This window comes from Dendropsophus ebraccatus, chromosome 5 (genome assembly GCF_027789765.1).
Source record: "Dendropsophus ebraccatus isolate aDenEbr1 chromosome 5, aDenEbr1.pat, whole genome shotgun sequence".
In the NCBI taxonomy this organism is placed as follows: Eukaryota; Metazoa; Chordata; class Amphibia; order Anura; family Hylidae; genus Dendropsophus; species Dendropsophus ebraccatus.
The window spans coordinates 114,108,079-114,128,216 of record NC_091458.1 but is presented as its reverse complement, the minus strand read 5'-3'; the positions used below and the strand labels follow the sequence as shown (position 1 = coordinate 114,128,216).

The 20,138-nt window shown below is 42.8% G+C and overlaps 1 protein-coding gene across 1 annotated transcript in view; it reads left to right on the top strand.

Annotated features, from left to right (window-relative positions):
- Nucleotides 1–10,459: 10,459 nt before the first annotated feature.
- Nucleotides 10,460–20,138, top strand: part of ARHGAP6 (Rho GTPase activating protein 6) — a 352,127-nt gene continuing 342,448 nt past the window's right edge. The window contains exon 1 of the mRNA XM_069972958.1: nt 10,460–11,358. Coding sequence (XP_069829059.1) covers nt 10,816–11,358 — 543 coding nt within the window. The 5' untranslated portion in view covers nt 10,460–10,815. The remainder of the gene's footprint in view (nt 11,359–20,138) is intronic.

The window sequence follows — 20,138 nt, the reverse complement described above, 5'->3', positions numbered from 1 at the left end:
TGCATTAGCCTTAGAACAAGCCAAATACCTGGGATACATTATTGGAAGAGGGTTAATCAAACCACAGCTAAATAAAATTGAGGCAATACAGAATTGGCCTAAACCCAAAGAAACAGGTCAGAGCTTTCCTGGGTATTACGGGCTACTACCGTAGGTTTGTACCGAACTTTGCAACAGCTGCAGCCCCACTAACTAACCTGACAAATGGAGGTAAGTCAGCAATGGTGACATGGACTCCAGAGGCCGAGAAGGCTTTTCAAAGCCTTTTGTCTGCCTTGTGCCAACAACTTGTTCTAGTTACCCCTGACTTTAGGCAAGAATTTCTGATCCAGACAGATGCCTCCAACACAGGGTTAGGTGCCGTTCTCTCACAAGTCGTGAAAGGCGAGGAGCACCCGGTGATGTACTTAAGTAGGAAGCTATCCCCGGCCGAGAAAAACTACGCCATTGTGGAACGAGAATGTCTGGCAGTGAAGTGGGCCCTAGAATCCCAGAGGTATTACTTACTAGGTAGGAAATTCAAGTTAGTGACAGACCATGCCCCCCTAACATGGATGAAGCTAAACAAGGAGAAAAATGCAAGGGTGACCTAGATGGTTTCTGTCCCTACAAAACTTTAATTTCACTGTGGAACACAGGCCAGGGAAATTACAGGCAAATCCTGATGCATTGTCAAGGGTACACTGTCTGTGGGGACAAAATGCTCAGCCCTCCGGTCTGAAAAAGAGGGGGGGATATGTAGACATGTCACAGGAGAAGTGCTCGAGGGGGTATACATCTCACCTAGGTTACTTCATAGTGTGAGATGGTAAGTCCAGGAGGGATCTGTTGCTCAGCAGTGTTATGCTGCTGAGCTATTATTTACTGTTGCCGGGCCTGGATTTACATGGAATGGCAGGTAGGTTTTGGTAGTGGGACTTGCCATTCCCTCCCCTCGATCCAGTTCAGGTGTTGGGATCAGGTGAGCTCTGACCCTAATCAGCCTGGGAAGGTAAAAGCTCACACAGTGTGCAGATGGTTGCTCTCAGCCAGGAGTGAACAGCCTGTGTGTTTGGTGGAAGCTGTGAATGCAGCCACTGCTGGAGCTTATATACACCCTGCGGTATCCAGGTGAAAGATGCACTGTTTGTCTAGTGTCAGATAGGCGAAGAAACCTGTTAGTAAGTGCCCAGACGGGCAAGACCTTTTTGTTTTGTTCTTAAAAGCACGGTGTTGCTGTATTTCTGTTTGCTGGACTGTTTATGCTGCAAATAAACGCCAAGCTGGGATTTTATAAGTCCAAGTCTGCTGTGAACTGTGTCCAAACACACCATGCCCCGGGAAGATCCCTACAATCAATATAGCAAAGCTCAGCAGCATGTCTGTGTAGATTGCCTGTCAGAGTAATGCTGACATAGATGTAGTGTCTCAGTACAGGTGAGTCACTACTTCCTGCATTTCACCTTTCAAAAAGTATCTCTGTCAGACCTGACAATTGGTGGGCTCTTCTAGCAGAAGGCGGTCTTCTTCTCTTCCTATTCTTAACCGGGATTATGAGATTCTTCTTCTGCACCATCACACTACAAGGCATCCCGGCAGAGTACTGTACTAGATAGGCAAGGCCCCAAGACAGTCCCTTAACCTGTTCTACTCAAGCTACACTTCTTAACCTACTGTACTCAAGCTACACTTTTTAATAGCTTTTTAACCTATCTACACTACCAGCACCCAAGCTAAATGTTCTGTGTTGTCCATCAGGAGAAAGGACATTCCATGCAATGCCGGTGTCAGCACAGGGCTTACCTGGGCAAGTGCTGGGGCATACAGCGCTTCTAGGGCCCAGAGAGGGAGAGGGGCCTGATGTTCTTATGTTCAGCCTGCTCACTGTAGTGCAGGGGGAGGGGGTGAACATCAGAAGACACAGGAGACGGAGCAGGACCTGCAGAGAGAAAAGGGTGAAGGACCTGATCACATGTCCTGAAGATCCTCAACCTCAGTGTGGAAAGCAGCCCAACAGAGTAGAAGAGGGAGACGCCTGAGCTTTAAGTGCAGCATGTGTCAGTGTCTTGGTGTGTCAGTCAGAGTCACTCAGTCAGTCAATGTGTGTCAGTCAGTTAGTCTGTGTCAGTCATAGTCAGTTTGTCAGTCAGTGTCTGTGTGAGTAAAGTTTGTGTATGTAAGTGGTGTCCCAAGTGATTGTGCATAGTGTGTGGATGATGGATGGATGAGAGGCCCGCTGAGGCTCTGTCGCCCGAGGGCCAACAAGAACCTGGAGCCGGCCCTGTCTTTGTGTGATTGTTTTTGTCGCACTTTCACCTTCAAAAAGTCTTAACTGTATTGCACTAAAGAGTTTAGTTATTCTGGTTCAGTGCTAATTCCTCTCCGCCGCACTTGCACCCACATACACACACACACCTAGTGCTACCCTTACAAAGCATCGTGCTGGTGTACCTGAAGGTGGACATCACCACTCCTGGCTACCGTGACTAAGTGCCCAAGTAAAAAAACAGCTAGCCACTGCTAACAACACCTAGCAACCCCATTTCAAGGCATAGATAATACACTGTACTACAGTGGGAACAGTGATCAGTAATGTACACTAGTGTACGAGTAAAAAAAAAGTTTGCAATAAAACATTACAAAAAAATAATCCCCCCCCAACCCTCCCCCAGTAGTAAAATGCATTGTATTATCCATATATTATAAACTGTTACGTAAAACTCTCTATGTTTGGTGTCGCTACATCTTTAACAACCCAAGCTATAAAACTTTATTATTTATACCGCATGACGCACACTGTGAAAAAATGTAAATAAAAAACAGCATCAGAATTAGGGTCCTATTAGCGGATGACGGCCCGATCAATAATGTGAAAAGGCTAAGATTGGCGCTCGTTTACTGAGCTTATTACACGGCTCTATAATTTAGCAAGGACTGCAATGCTCATGGCCCAAAACTCTTATATGTTACCCCTCCACGCCCCCGGTCTTCTCCTGCCCTCTGCTCGCTTCTAGAGATGAAGGAACCTCGAGCATGCTCGAGTCGATCCGAACCCGAACTTTCGGCATTTGATTAGCGGTGTCTGCTGAACTTTGATAAAGCTGTAAGGCTATTTGGAAATCATGGATATAGTCATTGGCTTTATCTATGTTTTCCAGACAATCTTAGAGCTTTATCCAACTTCAGCAGCCACCAATAATCAAATACCGAACCTTCGGGTTTGGATCGACTCGAACCCGAACCCGGTTCGCTCATCTCTACTCGCTTCCCAACAGCTGCAGCTTCAGAGTGGCCTATCACTGGGCGGGACCGCTACGGCCAGGGATTGGCTGAGTTTCCTGTCCGCTCAGAGCCGGTTATCGTTGTCATTGGCTGATCGTTGTCTCCATTACAAGCGATAATCGGCTGAATGTAATCGGGCCCTTACTGTATTTTGTCAAACTGCCTAAGAAAAAACGTCATATGTAAAATTTGGTATCAATAAAAACTATACATTTTACCACAAAAAATTATTTTATTCTATTCTGTTCTATTCTATTCTATTCTATTGTGCCAAAGTATCACTGTTGTAAATTTATTTTTTTTTTTTTTTTGCAGAAATCAATAGTCCAGGCGATTTTTAAGAAACTTTGTAATTGGGTTTATTAGCCGAAAAATTTATTTTTATCAGGAAAAAGCAGTTTGAAGCTCTCCCCCTGTCTTCATTGTTCTCCTATGGATAATCAGCACTGACCTCTGATTACCCTGTCACCCAGCTCCTTGCTGTGTAATCCTTTGTTCTCAGCTCTCTGCTGCTGGGTAACTCCCTCCTCCCCCCTCCCCTCTCTATAGAACAGACAGGTTTGTGTGTGATGCAACAAGTCACAAATCGTGATTTTTTTGCAGTGGATGACAGAAAGGAGAGGAGGGGGGGACCTGGGAAAAGTCTTTTTTAATACAGATAATGGCATATTTGCCTAATAAACCTAATTACAAAGTTTCTTAAAATCGCCTGGGCTATTAATTTCTGCAAAAAAAAAATTTCACAACAGTGAACTATACGAATTTGGCATCGCTGTAACCGTAGTGACTCATACAATGCATCTATTCTGAAATTTTTACAGCGTGCTGAATATTGTAAGTTTAATATTGAAAAATGAATGAATACATTTTTCATTATATATATATATATATATATATATATATATATATATATATATATATTTTTTTTTTAATATTCACAAAAATTACACAATGGTGACCAAATTTTGCCACTAACATACAGTACAATATGTTACAAAAGAACAGATTTTGTAAAATGAGTCATTGGTCATTAAAGGGATAGTGCAGCGCTTTTCTTTTTCTGCTCAATTAACACAAATGACAAAGTTATATAGCTTTGCAATGTGTGTTAAAGCGACTCTGTACCCACAATCTGACCCCCCCCCCCCAAACCACTTGTACCTTCGGATAGCTGCTTTTAATCCAAGATCTGTCCTGGGGTCCGTTCGGCAGGTGATGCAGTTATTGTCATAAAAACAACTTTTAATCCTACAGCGCTGTGTCTAACGGTCGGGGCTTACTTTTGTATATGCATTAGGCTGGCACCACCTCTCCGTCCTTCCTCCCCACCCTCCTCATCATTAGGAATGACCCAGGAACATTTAGTGCGGGTTCACACTACGGAATTCTCGCGGACGATGTCCGCGGAATTCCGTCAGCTGTCCGCCCGCACATCTGGGCGCCTTTCCGCCGGCCCCATTTTCCGCTATACGCTGAAAGAAGTGTCATGTCACTTCTTTTAGCGGATCGCGGAATACGCCGGCCCATAGAATGGTGTCTATGGAGCCGTCGGAAAAGCGCGTGCCTGTGCGGACGGACAGCTGACAGAATTCCGTGGACATTGTCCGCGAGAATTCCGTAGTGTGAACTCGCCCTTACTGCTGTTTGAGCTTTGCACAGGTGTATTAACAATCCAGCCCATGTTCATACACACAGGTAGGGAATAGGAAACAATCTGCCTGGAGTATTCCTAATAATGAGGAGGGTGGGGAGGAAGGACAGAGAGGGTGTGCCAGCCTAATGCATATACAAATGAAAGCCCCGGCCGTTAGACACAGCGCTGCAGGATTAAAAGTTGTTTTTATGACAATAACTGCATCCCCTGCCGAACGGACCCCAGGACAGATCTTGGATTAAAAGCAGTTATCTGAAGGTACAAGTGGTTTGGGGGGGGTCAGATTGTGGGTACAGAGTCGCTTTGATAAACTGTCTGGCCTTGTTCCCCCAAGCAGCACCAAGGGGTTAAATCACTGAAAGGCGCAATGATCTCATTACAATTAACCAGGTAAAGGGATATATTAGGCAGCTAGTGAGTTCTTATAATTGAAGTGTTTGAAAGCAGGAAAAAGGGACAAGTGTAGGGATATGAGCTGAATTGTGATGGCTAGATGACTAGGTCATATAATCTAAAAAATGTGAGATCTTGTGGCATGTTCCCATACGTAGTGTTTAGTACATGCCAAGTAAAGACAACCAGTGGATGGGTGATAAACACCATAAATAAAGGATGTGCGTTATAATTAAATGTTATCACGCAAAGGAGTCACTGTAGTGTTGAAAGTTTGATTCTGCCCATGATAGAAATTGTTGGAAAGCTGTCAAAATGACATGCAGACATATACCTGCTTGGATAGGCACAGACCCCATTTGTTTCAATGGCCTGTTTCATTTAAATGACCCCATTCATTTCAATGGCCCATTATTGACTACAATATTGTCATTTTACAAGCATATCCAGCTTTTGTCTCCTACTTTAAAGTGTTGCAAACTATCCCTCTCAGTCTGGGCAAAGATTAAGATACACTTGATAAATTACGTTTAGAAAACTAACAGGGTCCGAGCAGGGATATGTTGACATGTCATATTGACAGTTTCCCAATGTATCTGTGACTGGCACGAGCGGTGGTCTGAGTGGGCCCTTACTGCGTTTTAGGGTGCAAACCAGCTAAATGCTGACCACTACCTACACCTACAATTGGGCACATGAGCATCATAACTGAAAGATGCAATAGAGGGAGACAGGGGGGGGCCTGGCCTAGTGAATCACACTTTTTTAACTTTATACGGACATCTGGGCGAGTGTGTATCATTTACCCAAAAGAGAGCTCTAGAATGTACTGTGGGATGAAAGAGAGTCAGTGGAGCAGTGTAACCTACCCCTCCATGGTAATGGTATTTACTAATGGAAGTTCAGGAATGGTTTGAGGAACATGACAAAAAGTTCATAGTGTTAGTTGGGTTATAGATTCCCAAGATCTTAGCCAAATTGAAATTGGAAATATTTATTTACACTCCTTGCCAAAGTAAAATACACCAATAAGGAGTTTTTCAAATTGAATAAAACTTTGTGTGTGACTGTAATGATGATACATGGAAGTGATTAAAGTATCAGTGTGAAAGAATTATTAAGGGAAAACTGTACAATTGAAAGCAACCTCAAGCCTAGATACAAGATTTGATGTGGTTTGGCATGGCACATGGCCCACGGATATTGAAGCTGGACCTGTAGATCCTGCAGACTTCCCTGCTGGTTCCATAAATGCTTGATTGGTGATAAATATGGCAGCTGGACAGGCCAAGGAAGTGTTACAATCTGGTGGAGGCATTCCTGGAAAACTCCTGCTGAAAAATACCAGCTGGAACCCTGCCATGAGAGGCAACACATGGCTGCAGGATTTCCCTTACATATTGCTAAGCTGCTTGTGTACCTTCTATTACTATTAGGGGTGACTGTCATATGCAATAGCTTCCCAGATAATCCCACCCAATGTTTGGGTGGTGTGTCACTTCATAGCAAAAACAGGAATGAAGTGCTGGCTACAAGGCCCTGTACTCAAAATTAACTATTGGCAGATCCCAAATGAAACCTGAATTCTTCTTTAAAGACAATATGGTTCCAGTCTGTAGCAGCCCCCTACTGTTTCTTGTTCATGACAGCAGACTGCAAACAAAGGTAACAGTGGCTGGTTGTCAATGACCGGAAACCTAATGGGCACCATGACACCAAATTTTCTTCTGTTAAGCACCTGAAAATAGTCCAGGCAGAGACATGGCTGTGTAATGAAGATGCTACCTGTATCGGGATGTTAAACAAGGAAACTGTAGGAACTGCTTCTGCTTGTAGATGGATTAAAGGAGAAGCCGGCAGCCTGCAGGGGAAGGGCAGAAATTGATTATAAATATGCACTTACCTCTCCTAGTGCCCACAGTGAGCAGCTGGGGCGACTGCGGGACCCCTGCTGGAAGTCATTTTTCCCCTGAGTTGTGATGACGCCATGACTCGGGAAGGGGGATGCCTGTCAGCCAATCAGTGACTGGAGCAGTGTCCCATAGAGTGGCTGGTCCAGTTGTGGTGTGGACACCCCGAAGATCCTGGAGCCCAGCTGGGGTTCTGCGGCTGCTCCAGCCGCTCACCGAGGGCATGGGAAGAGGTAAGTTTTGTAATCAATTTTCACCTGCAGGCTGCTGTTTTTTAGAAATCAATTAAATTCTTTAAATAGTCCTCCATAACAGTGGTCTGTCTGGGCCATCCAGAGCCTATGCATGGCCTCATGTAACCACAGCTCCCAAAATTCCTAACAGCTTTGTCAGAGCGGCCTAGATGGTGGGCAGACCATCCTTATTCTCTCAGTCCAATGATGCACCCCCTTTCAACATCTGCAAATTGGGCAAAATGTTTTTGAAAGAAGCATATTTAGCAGTCAAAAAACTCAAATTAAGAGGTACACTAGCCAAAAGTAGCGCCTGAGAGCCTTTTTAGAGGGCAGCAGGAGAAGCACTTTTATCCCGTCTTGTGGCAAGACCCAGTGTCTAATCAGACCAACCTGTAATAATTTACATATCTGCCTGGGACATTACTGCATTTTTATCTGGGTGCATTATTTGTTTGTCAATGAGTGTATTCTGCTGTTTGGCCATAGTTATTTCCGAAGTCTGCTACAGACATTGGGTAACTGCTAGCAAAGTTGTTTGGCAATCATTTACCCAGACAAATCCAGTCTTTCAATTCGCATGCATCTTTGTTGAACACATGGAGCAACATTTACTAAGGAGATTAATGTGTGCAACTATTCTAATAGGGATTGGTGTGTATTTTGTTCCAATATCTTGTGACTGATTTATTAACATGTAGCAATGCCATAGTAAATGTATCTAAGTAAAAAGTTGCACACAAAGTCGCAAAAATGCAAAAATTGCGCAAGCATATTCATAAGTATATATGTATGGTATATTGTGCGACATAATCTGGTGCCTTTATTTAATAATTTGCAGGTGATGATACACCTCCTTTTGGTGCATGTAAATAGTAAATGCGTCTGGAAGCCTATGTGACACAAAACAAGCCAGGGGGACAGACACATCAGTACATCTGTCCAATGGGATCTAGCAATTAAAAAGCTGTCTCTGCTGGGTGATACTCTGTAAGCAATTGTATCCAGCTTCCATAGGGTATATTAGCTGAGATGTAGCAGGAATCTGGTATATATACAGTCCATCATTCTATCCCCAGCTGTGGATCTCTGCATAGTCTGCACATTGGGAATTTCAGAAATGTTCATGTGCAGTCAGTGTGAAAGGGATGGTGTTACTGTCACCACTTCACTGTAGGATAGTAAAAATCCAACAGCATTGCCTTTTCTAGGAAAAATAAAGCGCTGATGGTTAAATCTGGCGTGTGCTGTTATACCCTCAAATCTGTGGTCAGCCACAATCAGTCTGGAGACTGAACAGACACCATTATCTATAGTAAACACTAGTGGATATGCCAAACTGGACCCGGTGTTTTTACTAGCCATCAAGCCAAATGATACTTTTATAGCCAGTGTAATAAACAAGCCTGCGAAATATAATTTTATTTTAGTTTTATAATTTTATTTAGTTGTGAAAATTGTGGACGCCACAGTCAGTGACAATTCAGATAATGTCTTCCTGTAACAGTGACTCATATTCATCCCCCCCCTTCCCCATGGAATGACAGGTCACTTTATCTACAACTACTCCAAGTGTGAGATAGCAAACTGCTTATTATGTCACAGAAGCTCCTTCACTAGGCTCACTACAATTATTTCCTTTTCTTTTTTTTTTTTTCTAACCAGACAGATCCTTTATGTTAAGGTCCTAATACACAAAGCAATTTTCCAGCCATATATCGCTGATTAGCGGCCATTACGGCTGATAATCGCTTTGTGTAATAAAAGGCAATAATCAGCTGCCAGCAAGATTAAAGGAGAAGTCCAGCAAAATTTTTTATTAAAGTATTGTATTGCCCCCCAAAAGTTATACAAATCACCAATATACACTTATTACGGGAAATGCACATAAACTGCTTTTTTCCTCTACACTTACTACTGCATCAAGGCTTCACTTCCTGGATAACATGGTGATGTCACGCCCTGACTCCCAGAGCTGTGCAGGCTGTGGCTGCTGGAGAGGATGATGGCAGGGGGACACTGAGGGATACAGGGCTTTGGAGGGACACTGAGCATCCCTCTGCCATCATCATCTCCAGCAGCCACAGCCCACACGGCTCTGGGAGTCGGGTCGTGACATCACCATGTTATGCAGGAAGTGAAGCCTTGATGCAGCAGTAAGTGCAGGGAAAAAAACACTTTATAAGCATTTCCTGTAATAAGTGTATATTGTTGATTTGTATAACTTTTGGGGGGCAATACAATACTTTAATAAAAACTTTAACAAAAATTCTCCTTTAAAGCTGATTGTCGTCTTTGGTTATCGTGAAAGACCAAAAATTGTGACAGCAAAAATCGGCTGTCTTCACTCCATGCAATAGGAGCAGCGTCAACAGACCGCCTCTATCTCCTATGGGCTCCCCTGCAGCTCCCTGCACCTGCCCCCCCCCCCCCCCGGACTTAGATGCTCGCTGTTGGAACGTGTAATAGCGCCGTGTGGGGAGCGAGGAGCAAGCGAATGCTGACCTGACAAGTCAGCGCTCACTTGCTCTTACTGATCTCCCCATGTAATAGGGGCTTTAGGACACTATAAGATGACCAAAGTATTAGATAGACCTAAATCTTCTGTTTAGGGGAAAATGTTAAGGCTATTAAAAAAAACATGCCCTCTTCTTTCAGTTCCATCGAATAATGTCCCTTATCCTATAGAAACCCTGGTAATAGATACCATTGAAGCTCTATAAAAACCCAATATATGTTTGTACAGTATTAATGAACCAATAGTTATATTTCTTTTATAGCCATAAAATGTTTGTAAATTATAGAGAAATACAAAATGTATTAGTATCTTGTGTCCCCAATTGTGCAGCGGTTGTAGATTTCTGCTCTGATAGACTGCCCTACCAGTATGGAAAAGAGCATAAGCGAGCTGCCATCCAGGTAAATGTGGAGAGATCACAGCACAGCTGATTGCTGGAGTATAGCTGGGAGGAGTGACTGGGAGAGCTGTGTTAGGAGACAGAATCCCAGCTCCGTTCTGTCCTTCCCTCCCCTTCTTATCCTCTGTAAACCAGCTCTCCTGCAGGATTCTTGCACTGAAGCTTATAAAAATGAATAAAGGAATGTGACTGAGGAGATCCAAACTGGGGAAAGTAAAAACTGCTTTTGTACTCCTTTTAGTAGTTCTTCATTAGACGTAGACTTTATGGAAAGCATGCTGTTCTGGGAGAACACGATGGAATAATCTCGCTTGAAGCCTGCTGGCATTGCTCTCATCTGACAGAACATCTGTGGAGAACTAGTTCCCAAAAGTGGAGCGTGAAAGTCTCTTACTTCTCAGAAAGAGGACGAAGCATAGTCTCGTAAGCGGAAAAAAAAAAAAAAAATGTCAGGACAAAACTTGTTGAACAGCGTATTCTCATGCTCGTCCCCAACGGCAAAAACTCTTACTAAAAACAGACTACGCCAAACCCGCAGCTTGGATCCTGCGATTATTCGAAATTACAGCAGCGAAGGGGATGAACAAGCACCTGTACTGCACGAGGACTCCAGTAATGGTACATCACTGCATGCAAGTAAATGGAGGGACTCCGAAAGTTATTCTATGTCAGGAAGCATGACTATAATTTCATCTGATTACCTAGCTGTATCCAGGTCTATGCGCCTCAAGCAGAAAACAGTGGCACATGGTTCATTTTCTACCCCGACAACTCCGCTGGAAAAATCGCCCTCTACCAGCTTTCACTTTGACTATGACATTAAGGGAATCAAAAGGAACACTGCATGGGACCTGCCCTTCCTGGCTCGCAGCCCTCTGACTCTCACCCCCAGTGGCAGTACCAACAGCATCTTCTCACCTAGAAAGTGGCTGCAGCAGAAAAAAGTGCAAAACCAGATAAGTCAGTCATACATTGTGTGGAAATCTGAGGTAAGAGTGGAAGTTTAGTATTCCCACTGTATTTCCTCATCATTAATGATATATAAACAGTATGACTGCGTCCCTGTTGTTTGCTTCTGTGATCTTTAATCTCATATTGTCAATAATTACTGTTTGTATGTCTATTCCGTCTACTTCTAAAAAATAATTACTTTTCATTTCTACATGAGAAGGGTGGAACCTGCGTTCCTTGTGGATTTACATTGTCCTGGATGACCTTATTCTTTGGATTACTTAGTTTGGCTTGGGAATAGAATGAAGGTGCATTATGTTACATCCTAGTGCAAACCTATGCAAAATATCCCAGTAAGTGGCTGAATGCCAAGCAGGAAGTTCTGAGGTTCATACCAGTTGATAGCATATGCGTTAGATATATCTGTCTACTGTGATTGAGGTAAATGTGTTTCTTATCATCCCCTCAAAGGCTGACTGTCAGTAGTCTCAAAGTTATCCATAAACAATATGGTTTTGTAGCTGTTTGAGCTTTTGTTTGAAAAATGTCCATGTTTTTTATTTAGTCAGACAGTTAAAGGGGTATTTTCACTATAGACATTTCTGGCACATAGGAACACTGGAGCAGTTGCCCATAGCAACCAGTCAGATTCTAGGTTTAATTTTTAGAGGCCTTTTTAAAAGTGAAAAAGCCATCCTATTAGTTGCTATAAGCAACTGCTCCACTGTTCCTCTGCACAGGCTTTGATAACTCTCCCCCTATATTGTTACTATTGTACTCTAAAGATCTACAGTGTTAGGATATGTGCACACTACGGAATCCCGGTGGGTCGCCTGTCACGCGGACGCTGGCAGTCACGCCCATCTTCACTGCTCTCATAGGCTTCATTGTATAGTTTGCCAGATTGCGCCATCTGCCCGAAAAATGAACCTGCTCATTCTTCAGGCGGATGGCGGAATCCGACAAACTATGGGACAAGCGGAGATGCACGCATGCACAAGCTGCTAAATCCGTGGCGGTTGATCCGCCGGGATTCCGTAGCGTGCACATACCCCAAGGGCAGTGCTGCTGCTATCTGTAATATGGAAAGGAGAGAGAAATATACCTTCCGAGGTGAGGGGGGACAGGTAACATATTGCAATCATCGTGTATGGACAAAAGCACGCCTGCATGCAGTGGCCATTAGTTGCACAATGTTGGCGTAACGTGCCATATGGTACCCCAACAAGCCATATGATACCTGCCCCCCCCTTCTATCTTGGTATACTTCCAAGGCAAGACCGAGGTGGAAATGGAGCTGTTAATACCTTTTCTGCTCTCTAGAAAACCCTCTTAAATTCTATTGTCATTACGGTAATGATTAAGGTGGAAGAACCTCTTAAAGATTGTCATAGACTGGTCATAAGTTTACAGGTTGTAATGTCATTTTAAGCATTTCTGATTGAGGAGGCATATGGCCAGACACCTTCCTTTGTAATTTAGGTCCCTATCGTTTTCTCAGCTCCCATTTATTATCATATACTTCAGAGTCATCAGCGTCATAGGTGAAAATGCCATCTGTCATCAATAAATAAAAGGAGCTCTAAAAAAAATAAAAAAAGTACAATATGCAGTATAATATCATCAAAGGATGTTCCATTTGTTTTCAACTAATGTCAGAAACGCTAAGGGCCCTATTCCACCGGACGATTATCGTTCAGATTATCGTTAAATCGTTTGAATCTAAACGATAATCGTTCGGTTGAAATGCAGTTAACGATTGACCGAACGAGAAATCGTTGATCGCTTTATAAGACCTGGACCTATTTTTATCGTTACTCGTTCGCAAAACGTTCGCAAATCGTTCGCATTGAATAAGATGTCGTTCGGTCGTTTGCAGTAGATACGAATGCAATAGCGAATAAATAGCGAAGAAGAAACTATCGCGAATACGATCATAAGTAACTATTATCGTTCCATGGAAATGAGTGAACGTTTTCAGGTGTTTCGCAATAGCGGTCGTTTGAGATCGTTAATCGTTAACGATTATACGAACGATGGTTGGCATAGTAGCACAGTTAGTCATTTGTGTGTTTTTTCTTACTTTTTATCGTACTATACAGTCACATAATGTATAACATGCAATTTATGATACAGTGGATACAAGACCTTAAATGGATTAAGTGTGAGCAAAACTATGCAATATTTTTATGCTTCCCTTTTATGAATACATAAAATGGAATGAAACATAGGCCACTGGAAAGGTGTATATTTAATATGAATGTCATCAACATTTACTACAAAATACAGTGTTTGACTATAACATTTTGTGTTAGATATAATTGTTCCATCCACTGGTATCTCTCATCTTTACAATTCTGCAAATCCTTTTTATTGTATGGTTCTACTTATAGACAGTTAAGTGTTCGCTTTTCATTTTGCATTAAAGGATTATACGGGCTTAGAAAAACATGGCTGCTTTCTTCCAGAAACAGCAACACTCCTGTCCTCAGTTTGGGTATGGTTCTGCAACTCGGTTATATTGAAGTCAAGGGACTGAATTGTAAAACCACACACAACCAGAGGTGGACAGGGTGGTGCTGTCTTTGCAAGAAAGTAGCTGTGTTTTGCCTAACCTTGGATACCCCTTTTTTTTACTGAATAATAAAATAGGCCTAGTGAGATATATTTTTGCCTTGGGTTTTAGCCCTGAGTTGACAGGAGTTTGTATTGTATTAGGTTTCCTCCCACACTAAAAACATAGTGACAGGTCATCTTGTAGTTTAGATTGTGAGCCCAAATGGAGACAGGTTGCCCATCTCTGTACAGCAGTTGGTGCTATATAAAAAGGTATTTTATTATTATTATTTATTATTATTATTATTTATTGTAAAGATCTACAATGGGTGGTCAGGGCTTCCCCTGTCTGTAATATGGAGACAGGCTACTACTAAGATCCCTTTTTGTGAGTACTAGATGTCACTATTCTATCTATTTACTGCTAAACTTGCAACAGACCCCTTGGTCATTCAAAGTGATACTGTCACCCCCTTTACTCTATGTGCAGTTCTCCACACTATCCACAAGTTTAGATGCTGCACATTTCATATATACCTGTATAATACTTGTCTATGTCTTCTTGCTGCATTAAAATAGCTTCATTACATCAGTAGACAGTGTCACCTAAGTGGGGCTTCCTGGCAGCTGGGCCCGCTCTCTTATATGGACAGTGTCACCTAGGTGGGGCTACATGGCAGCTCAGCCCTCTCTCCTATATGGACAGTGTCACCTAGGTGGGGCTTAATAGCAGCTGGGCCCTCTGTCCTATATGGACAGTGTCACCTAGGTGGGGCTTAATGGCAGCTGGGCCCTCTCTCCTATATGGACAGTGTCACCTAGGTGGGGCTTAATGGCAGCTGGGCCCTCTCTCCTATATGGACAGTGTCACCTAGGTGGGGCTACATGGCAGCTGAGAACCTTCTCCTATATGGAAAGTCTTACCTAAGTGGGGCTTCCTTGCAGCTAGGCCCTCTCTCTTATATGGACAGTGTCACCTAGGTGGGGCTTCACAGCAGCTGAGACCCCTCTCCTATATGGACAGTGTCACCTAGGTGAGGCTTCATGGCAGCTGAGCCCCCTCTCCCTTGGGGTTGTCTTACCAGACAACTGCACTGTGTGGCATGACCTGAGATGGTAATTCTGTGTTTGAATAAACACAAATTTGACAACGAAACAGATTCACTCAGATTTGACCACAATCCCAGGAGAATGCAGAAAGCAAAGACCATGGCTGATTTGACTCCATTGCCAGATCCAGCAGAAATATCGAACTTTGTGGTGTACTTTACTACTAGCTTCTTTTTTGGCAGTGATGCTGTTTTTTTATTACCTTAATAAGCTGCAGGTAAAGATGTGTGGGATGACCTCTATCTAGAAAACATGCTATAAAATATTATGGCAATGCTCTTTAATTTCAGGATCGATATTTTATTTATGAAAAACACTTGCACCTTCAAAAGATTGGATTAGTTACATTTGCTGTAGGGAAGAAATTCCTGTTTGTTCAGCCTCCACCAGTGTTTTAGCATAATAAGTTTTCCTGATGTTAAATCCTGAGGATTTATGAATTATGCATTCCAGGGTAAAGGGGTAAGAGTGAGTATATACAGGACCATAGATCAAATCTTGTGTAGGGACTCTGCGGAAGCTGGACACAGAAAAGGGCTTTTTTTGGTTTGTTAGTATAGTAAATGTCCATTAACCAGCTAACAACTAGTTTTTAATGTGCTGGCAATCAGTAGGCCATAACAGTTTAAGGCCCTTTTCACACAAAATAAGGACCCATTAATTTTGATGGCCCTATACACACACCTGTAGGTATTTTGAGTCAATGTTGGGGCTGGGCTCCATGCGGATTCCCAATTCTAAATTATTAGGTCCATACTAATGCAGATGGCTACTGGTGCACATCTGTAGTCCTGTTCATAGCTGCAGGTCTGCAGATTACAGACTATGGATGTGTGAATCGGGCCTAACTATCAATAGAAATTTCTCCAATCTCCAACTACCACTGACTAAGCAAAGGATGTGGCTACTTGTTATGAGGGAGAAGGTTTCTAGGCTCCTTGTTGGAGTATTGTATATGTATCTATGTATGGGCCTTTTGTGCCCGTGATCTGTATTCACTCTACGTGTATTTTACTAAGGCATGAGAAGATCTGAAAAGAGAGTGTATATGTCTGCTTACTCAGGACCTAGCTGAGGTAGGTTCACATGGGTGTAATACAACTGCATTTTTGCATCCATGTGACTGCCACAAGTCCTGACCTGACTCTGGGCCTGACAACCCAAACTGACAACTGCCAAAATAGTGCTGGCTGCTGCTTTTCAATTTACTCATCTGAAATGGACCCACGTGAAGCCAGACATATGGATAAAAAACAGGCCACAAATTAAGCTGTGTAATTGTCATACATGTGCGCCTTCCTTTGGCAGCCCTGTGTATGAGCCAAAGATGGTCTTTGAGATCTCTACAATATATTGGATTGACCACCACAGCTGTATATTGTAACTTGTATACTTAATAGTCTATTGTAATTGCTCCCTATAGTTCTATATTTACACATAGATTACTGCTGAAATTTCTGCAACTAAAAATCTGTTCCATACACCTGAAGATGTTTCTGCAGTACTCACCGAGATTTCTGAAGACCGCATTTAATGTAGAACATCATAGAACCATCAGCCTCACCAGATGCTGCAAAGGCCAGTGATGTATAAAGATTGTGGGCTTACTCTTTAAGGGTGGGTTCATACTGAGGAATTCTCGCGTATAATATCCGCAGAATTCTGTCGGCTATCTGCGCGCACGGCCGCGCGCCTTTCTGCCGGCTCCATAGACACCATTCTATGGGCCGCGGTATTCCGCTATCTGCCGAAAGAAGTGATATGTCCGCATGAATTCCTTAGTATGAACCCACCCTTACTGTGGCACAGATTCCCAGGGTTAGGCATAGAGAGCCCATCCCATTTGTCAACAGTAAACCAGCAATTCATTAAGCATTGCTAACTTACAGCTCAGTTAAAGTGTCACTGTTGTTTAAACTTTTTTTTTGCAGAAATCAATAGTACAGGCGATTTTAAGAAACTTTGTAATTGGGTTTATTAGCCGAAAAATGCATTTTTATCGTGAAAAAGCATTTATAAGCTCTCCTTTCTGTCTTAAAGGGGTTATCCAGCGCTACAAAAACATGGCCACTTTTCCCCCTACTGTTGTCTCCAGTTCAGGTGCGGTTTGCAATTAAGCTCCATTTACTTCAATGAAACTGAGTTTCAAAACCCCACCCAAACTGGAGACAACAGTAGGGAGAAAGTGGCCATGTTTGTGTAGCGCTGGATAACCCCTTTAATGGTTCTCTTATGGAGAGGGGAGGGGTTGAGGAAGATGAGGCACCTAAACAGGACAACAAGTTAATTTACAGCTACATCACCGGGCTATCTCCTCTGAAGACAGCACTGACCTCTGAATACCAGTGTCTTACTATGTTATCCTTTGTTCTCTGCTGGAGGCTAATCTCCCCCCTCACCTCTCCATAGATTAAACAGAGCTCAACTGATGTAAAAGAGTCAAGATTTCCTGATAATGAGCAGTGTATTAGAGAGGAGGGGGGGGGGGACCTGGGGAAAGTCTTTTTGAATACAGATAATGACTAGAGATGAGCGAACTGGGTTCGGGCTCGAGTCCATCCGAACCCAAACGATGGGCATTTGATTAGCTGGGGCTGCTGAACTTGGATAAAGCTCTAACGTTGTCTGGAAAACATGGATACAGCCAATGACTATATCCATGTTTTCCACATAGCCTTAGGGCTTTATCCAACTTCAGCAGCCACCGCTAATCAAATGCCGAATGCTCGGGTTCAGATGGACTCGAGCATGCATATTTGCCTAATAAACCCAATTACAAACCTTCTTAAAATTGCCTGTACTGTAAAAAAAAATAATAAAATAATATATATATATATATACATACACACTCACCGGCCACTTTATTAGGTACACCATGCTAGTAATGGGTTGGACCCCCTTTTGCCTTCAGAACTGCCTCAATTCTTCGTGGCATAGATACAACAAGGTGCTGGAAGCATTCCTCAGAGATTTTGGTCCATATTGACAGGATGGCATCACACAGTTGCCGCAGATTTGTCGGCTGCACATCCATGATGCGAATCTCCCGTTCCACCACATCCCAAAGATGCTCTATTGGATTGAGATCTGGTGACTGTGGAGGCCATTTGAGTACAGTGAACTCATTGTCATGTTCAAGAAACCTGAGATGATTCTAGCTTTATGACATGGCGCATTATCCTGCTGAAAGTAGCCATCAGATGTTGGGTACATTGTGGTCATAAAGGGATGGACATGGTCAGCAACAATACTCAGGTAGGCTGTGGTGTTGCAACGATGCTCAATTGGTACCAAGGGGCCCAAAGAGTGCCAAGAAAGTATTCCCCACACCATGACACCACCACCACCAGCCTGAACCGTTGATACAAGGCAGGAAGGATCTCTGCTTTCATGTTGTTGACGCCAAATTCTGACCCTACCATCCGAATGTCGCAGCAGAAATTGAGACTCATCAGACCAGGCAACGTTTTTCCAATCTTCTACTGTCCAATTTCGATGAGCTTGTGCAAATTGTAGCCTCAGTTTCCTGTTCTTAGCTGAAAGAAGTGGCACCCGGTGTGGTCTTCTGCTGCTGTAGCCCATCTGCCTCAAAGTTCGACGTACTATGCGTTCAGAGATGCTCTTCTGCCTACCTTGGTTGTAACGGTTGGCTATTTGAGTCACTGTTGCCTTTCTATCAGTTCGAACCAGTCTGCCCATTCTCCTTTGACCTCTGGCATCAACAAGGCATTTCCGCCCACAACTGCCGCTCACTGGATGTTTTTTCTTTTTCGGACCATTCTCTGTAAACCCTAGCGATGGTTGTGCGTGAAAATCCCAGTAGATCAGCAGTTTCTGAAATACTCAGACCAGCCCTTCTGGCACCAACAACCATGCCACGTTCAAAGGCTAATATCTAAGGTGTATGGGGACTAAGGTCTAATGGGGTCTAATGGGACCGTCTAAAAAACAACCACAGACAGATGATGTTGGTGGTGATAGGTCGGCTGTGAATTTCCATCTTTGCTAACCCCTATTACCAGTAACATCATTTGTTCAGTGAGTGAGTGAGAGTTTTACCCCTCCCCTCTTCATAGAGAACACATGATCGCTCGACAGTGTCAAATGTTCCTGTGTATAAGGAGGACAGGCCGGAGATACAACTGATGGCTGGACAGTCATTATTTGGCCATCAGTTATTGACGGTGTATGGGGGCCTTAAGGGTTTATGGTTTAAGAAATCTTCTTGTCCCTGTTTTTTTTTTACAAGTACAGATCTCAAACAGGATGTGAATTACCCGGCATATGGACGCCAATCTGGTGGACTTGAGCCATCTGTAATACAGAGGCCACGACAAGAGAAATAACAGGCTGGCCTTAGGGCAGGTTTACACAATGCAGTTTTTATTTTGGTTGAATTATTGGCCATTATTTGCCATCTTTTTTACCTAGTGGGAACATAGCCTAAAAATATGCATACCAGATTATAATACAGTACAATATGAATAGAGTACAATATGAAAAATGCTCTTTTTTAAAAGAATTGGCATACATGACCACTTGTACCTATAGGCGGTTAAAAGGGAAGTCCGGACAAAATAATTTTAAGATATGTAATTGTCCAACAAAAGTTATGAAAATTACTAATAGACACGTATTATGGGGAACACAACTATAGTGCATTTTCCCTGCACTTACTACAGCATGGCATGTTCAGGTCTCTGTAAGTTGGTGATGTCATGTCACAAACTACCAACTCCTACTGCTCCAGTCTGTCCCACAGCTGCAGCAGTTTATGTGACGTGACATCACCAACTCCATTCTGTAGGAAGTGCAGGGAAAATGCACTATAGGTGCGTTTGCCATAATCAGTGTCTATTAGTAATTTTTATAACTTTGGTTGGGCAATAACATATCTTAAAAATATTTTGCCCGGACTTCCCCTTTAACACAAAGATTCCACAAGATGTTCTGATTAACAGATGGCTAAACAAATCATTAAAATGTCACTGTCGTTATAACTTTTAAAATCTAAATCAACAGTAGATGTGATATAAAACATATTTGCAATTCACTTTCATTATTTTTTTTGTAGTTATTATGAATAGAGATGATCGAACAGCGATGATGTTCAGGTTCGTACGAACTTGAACCATCGGCATTTGACTCCCAC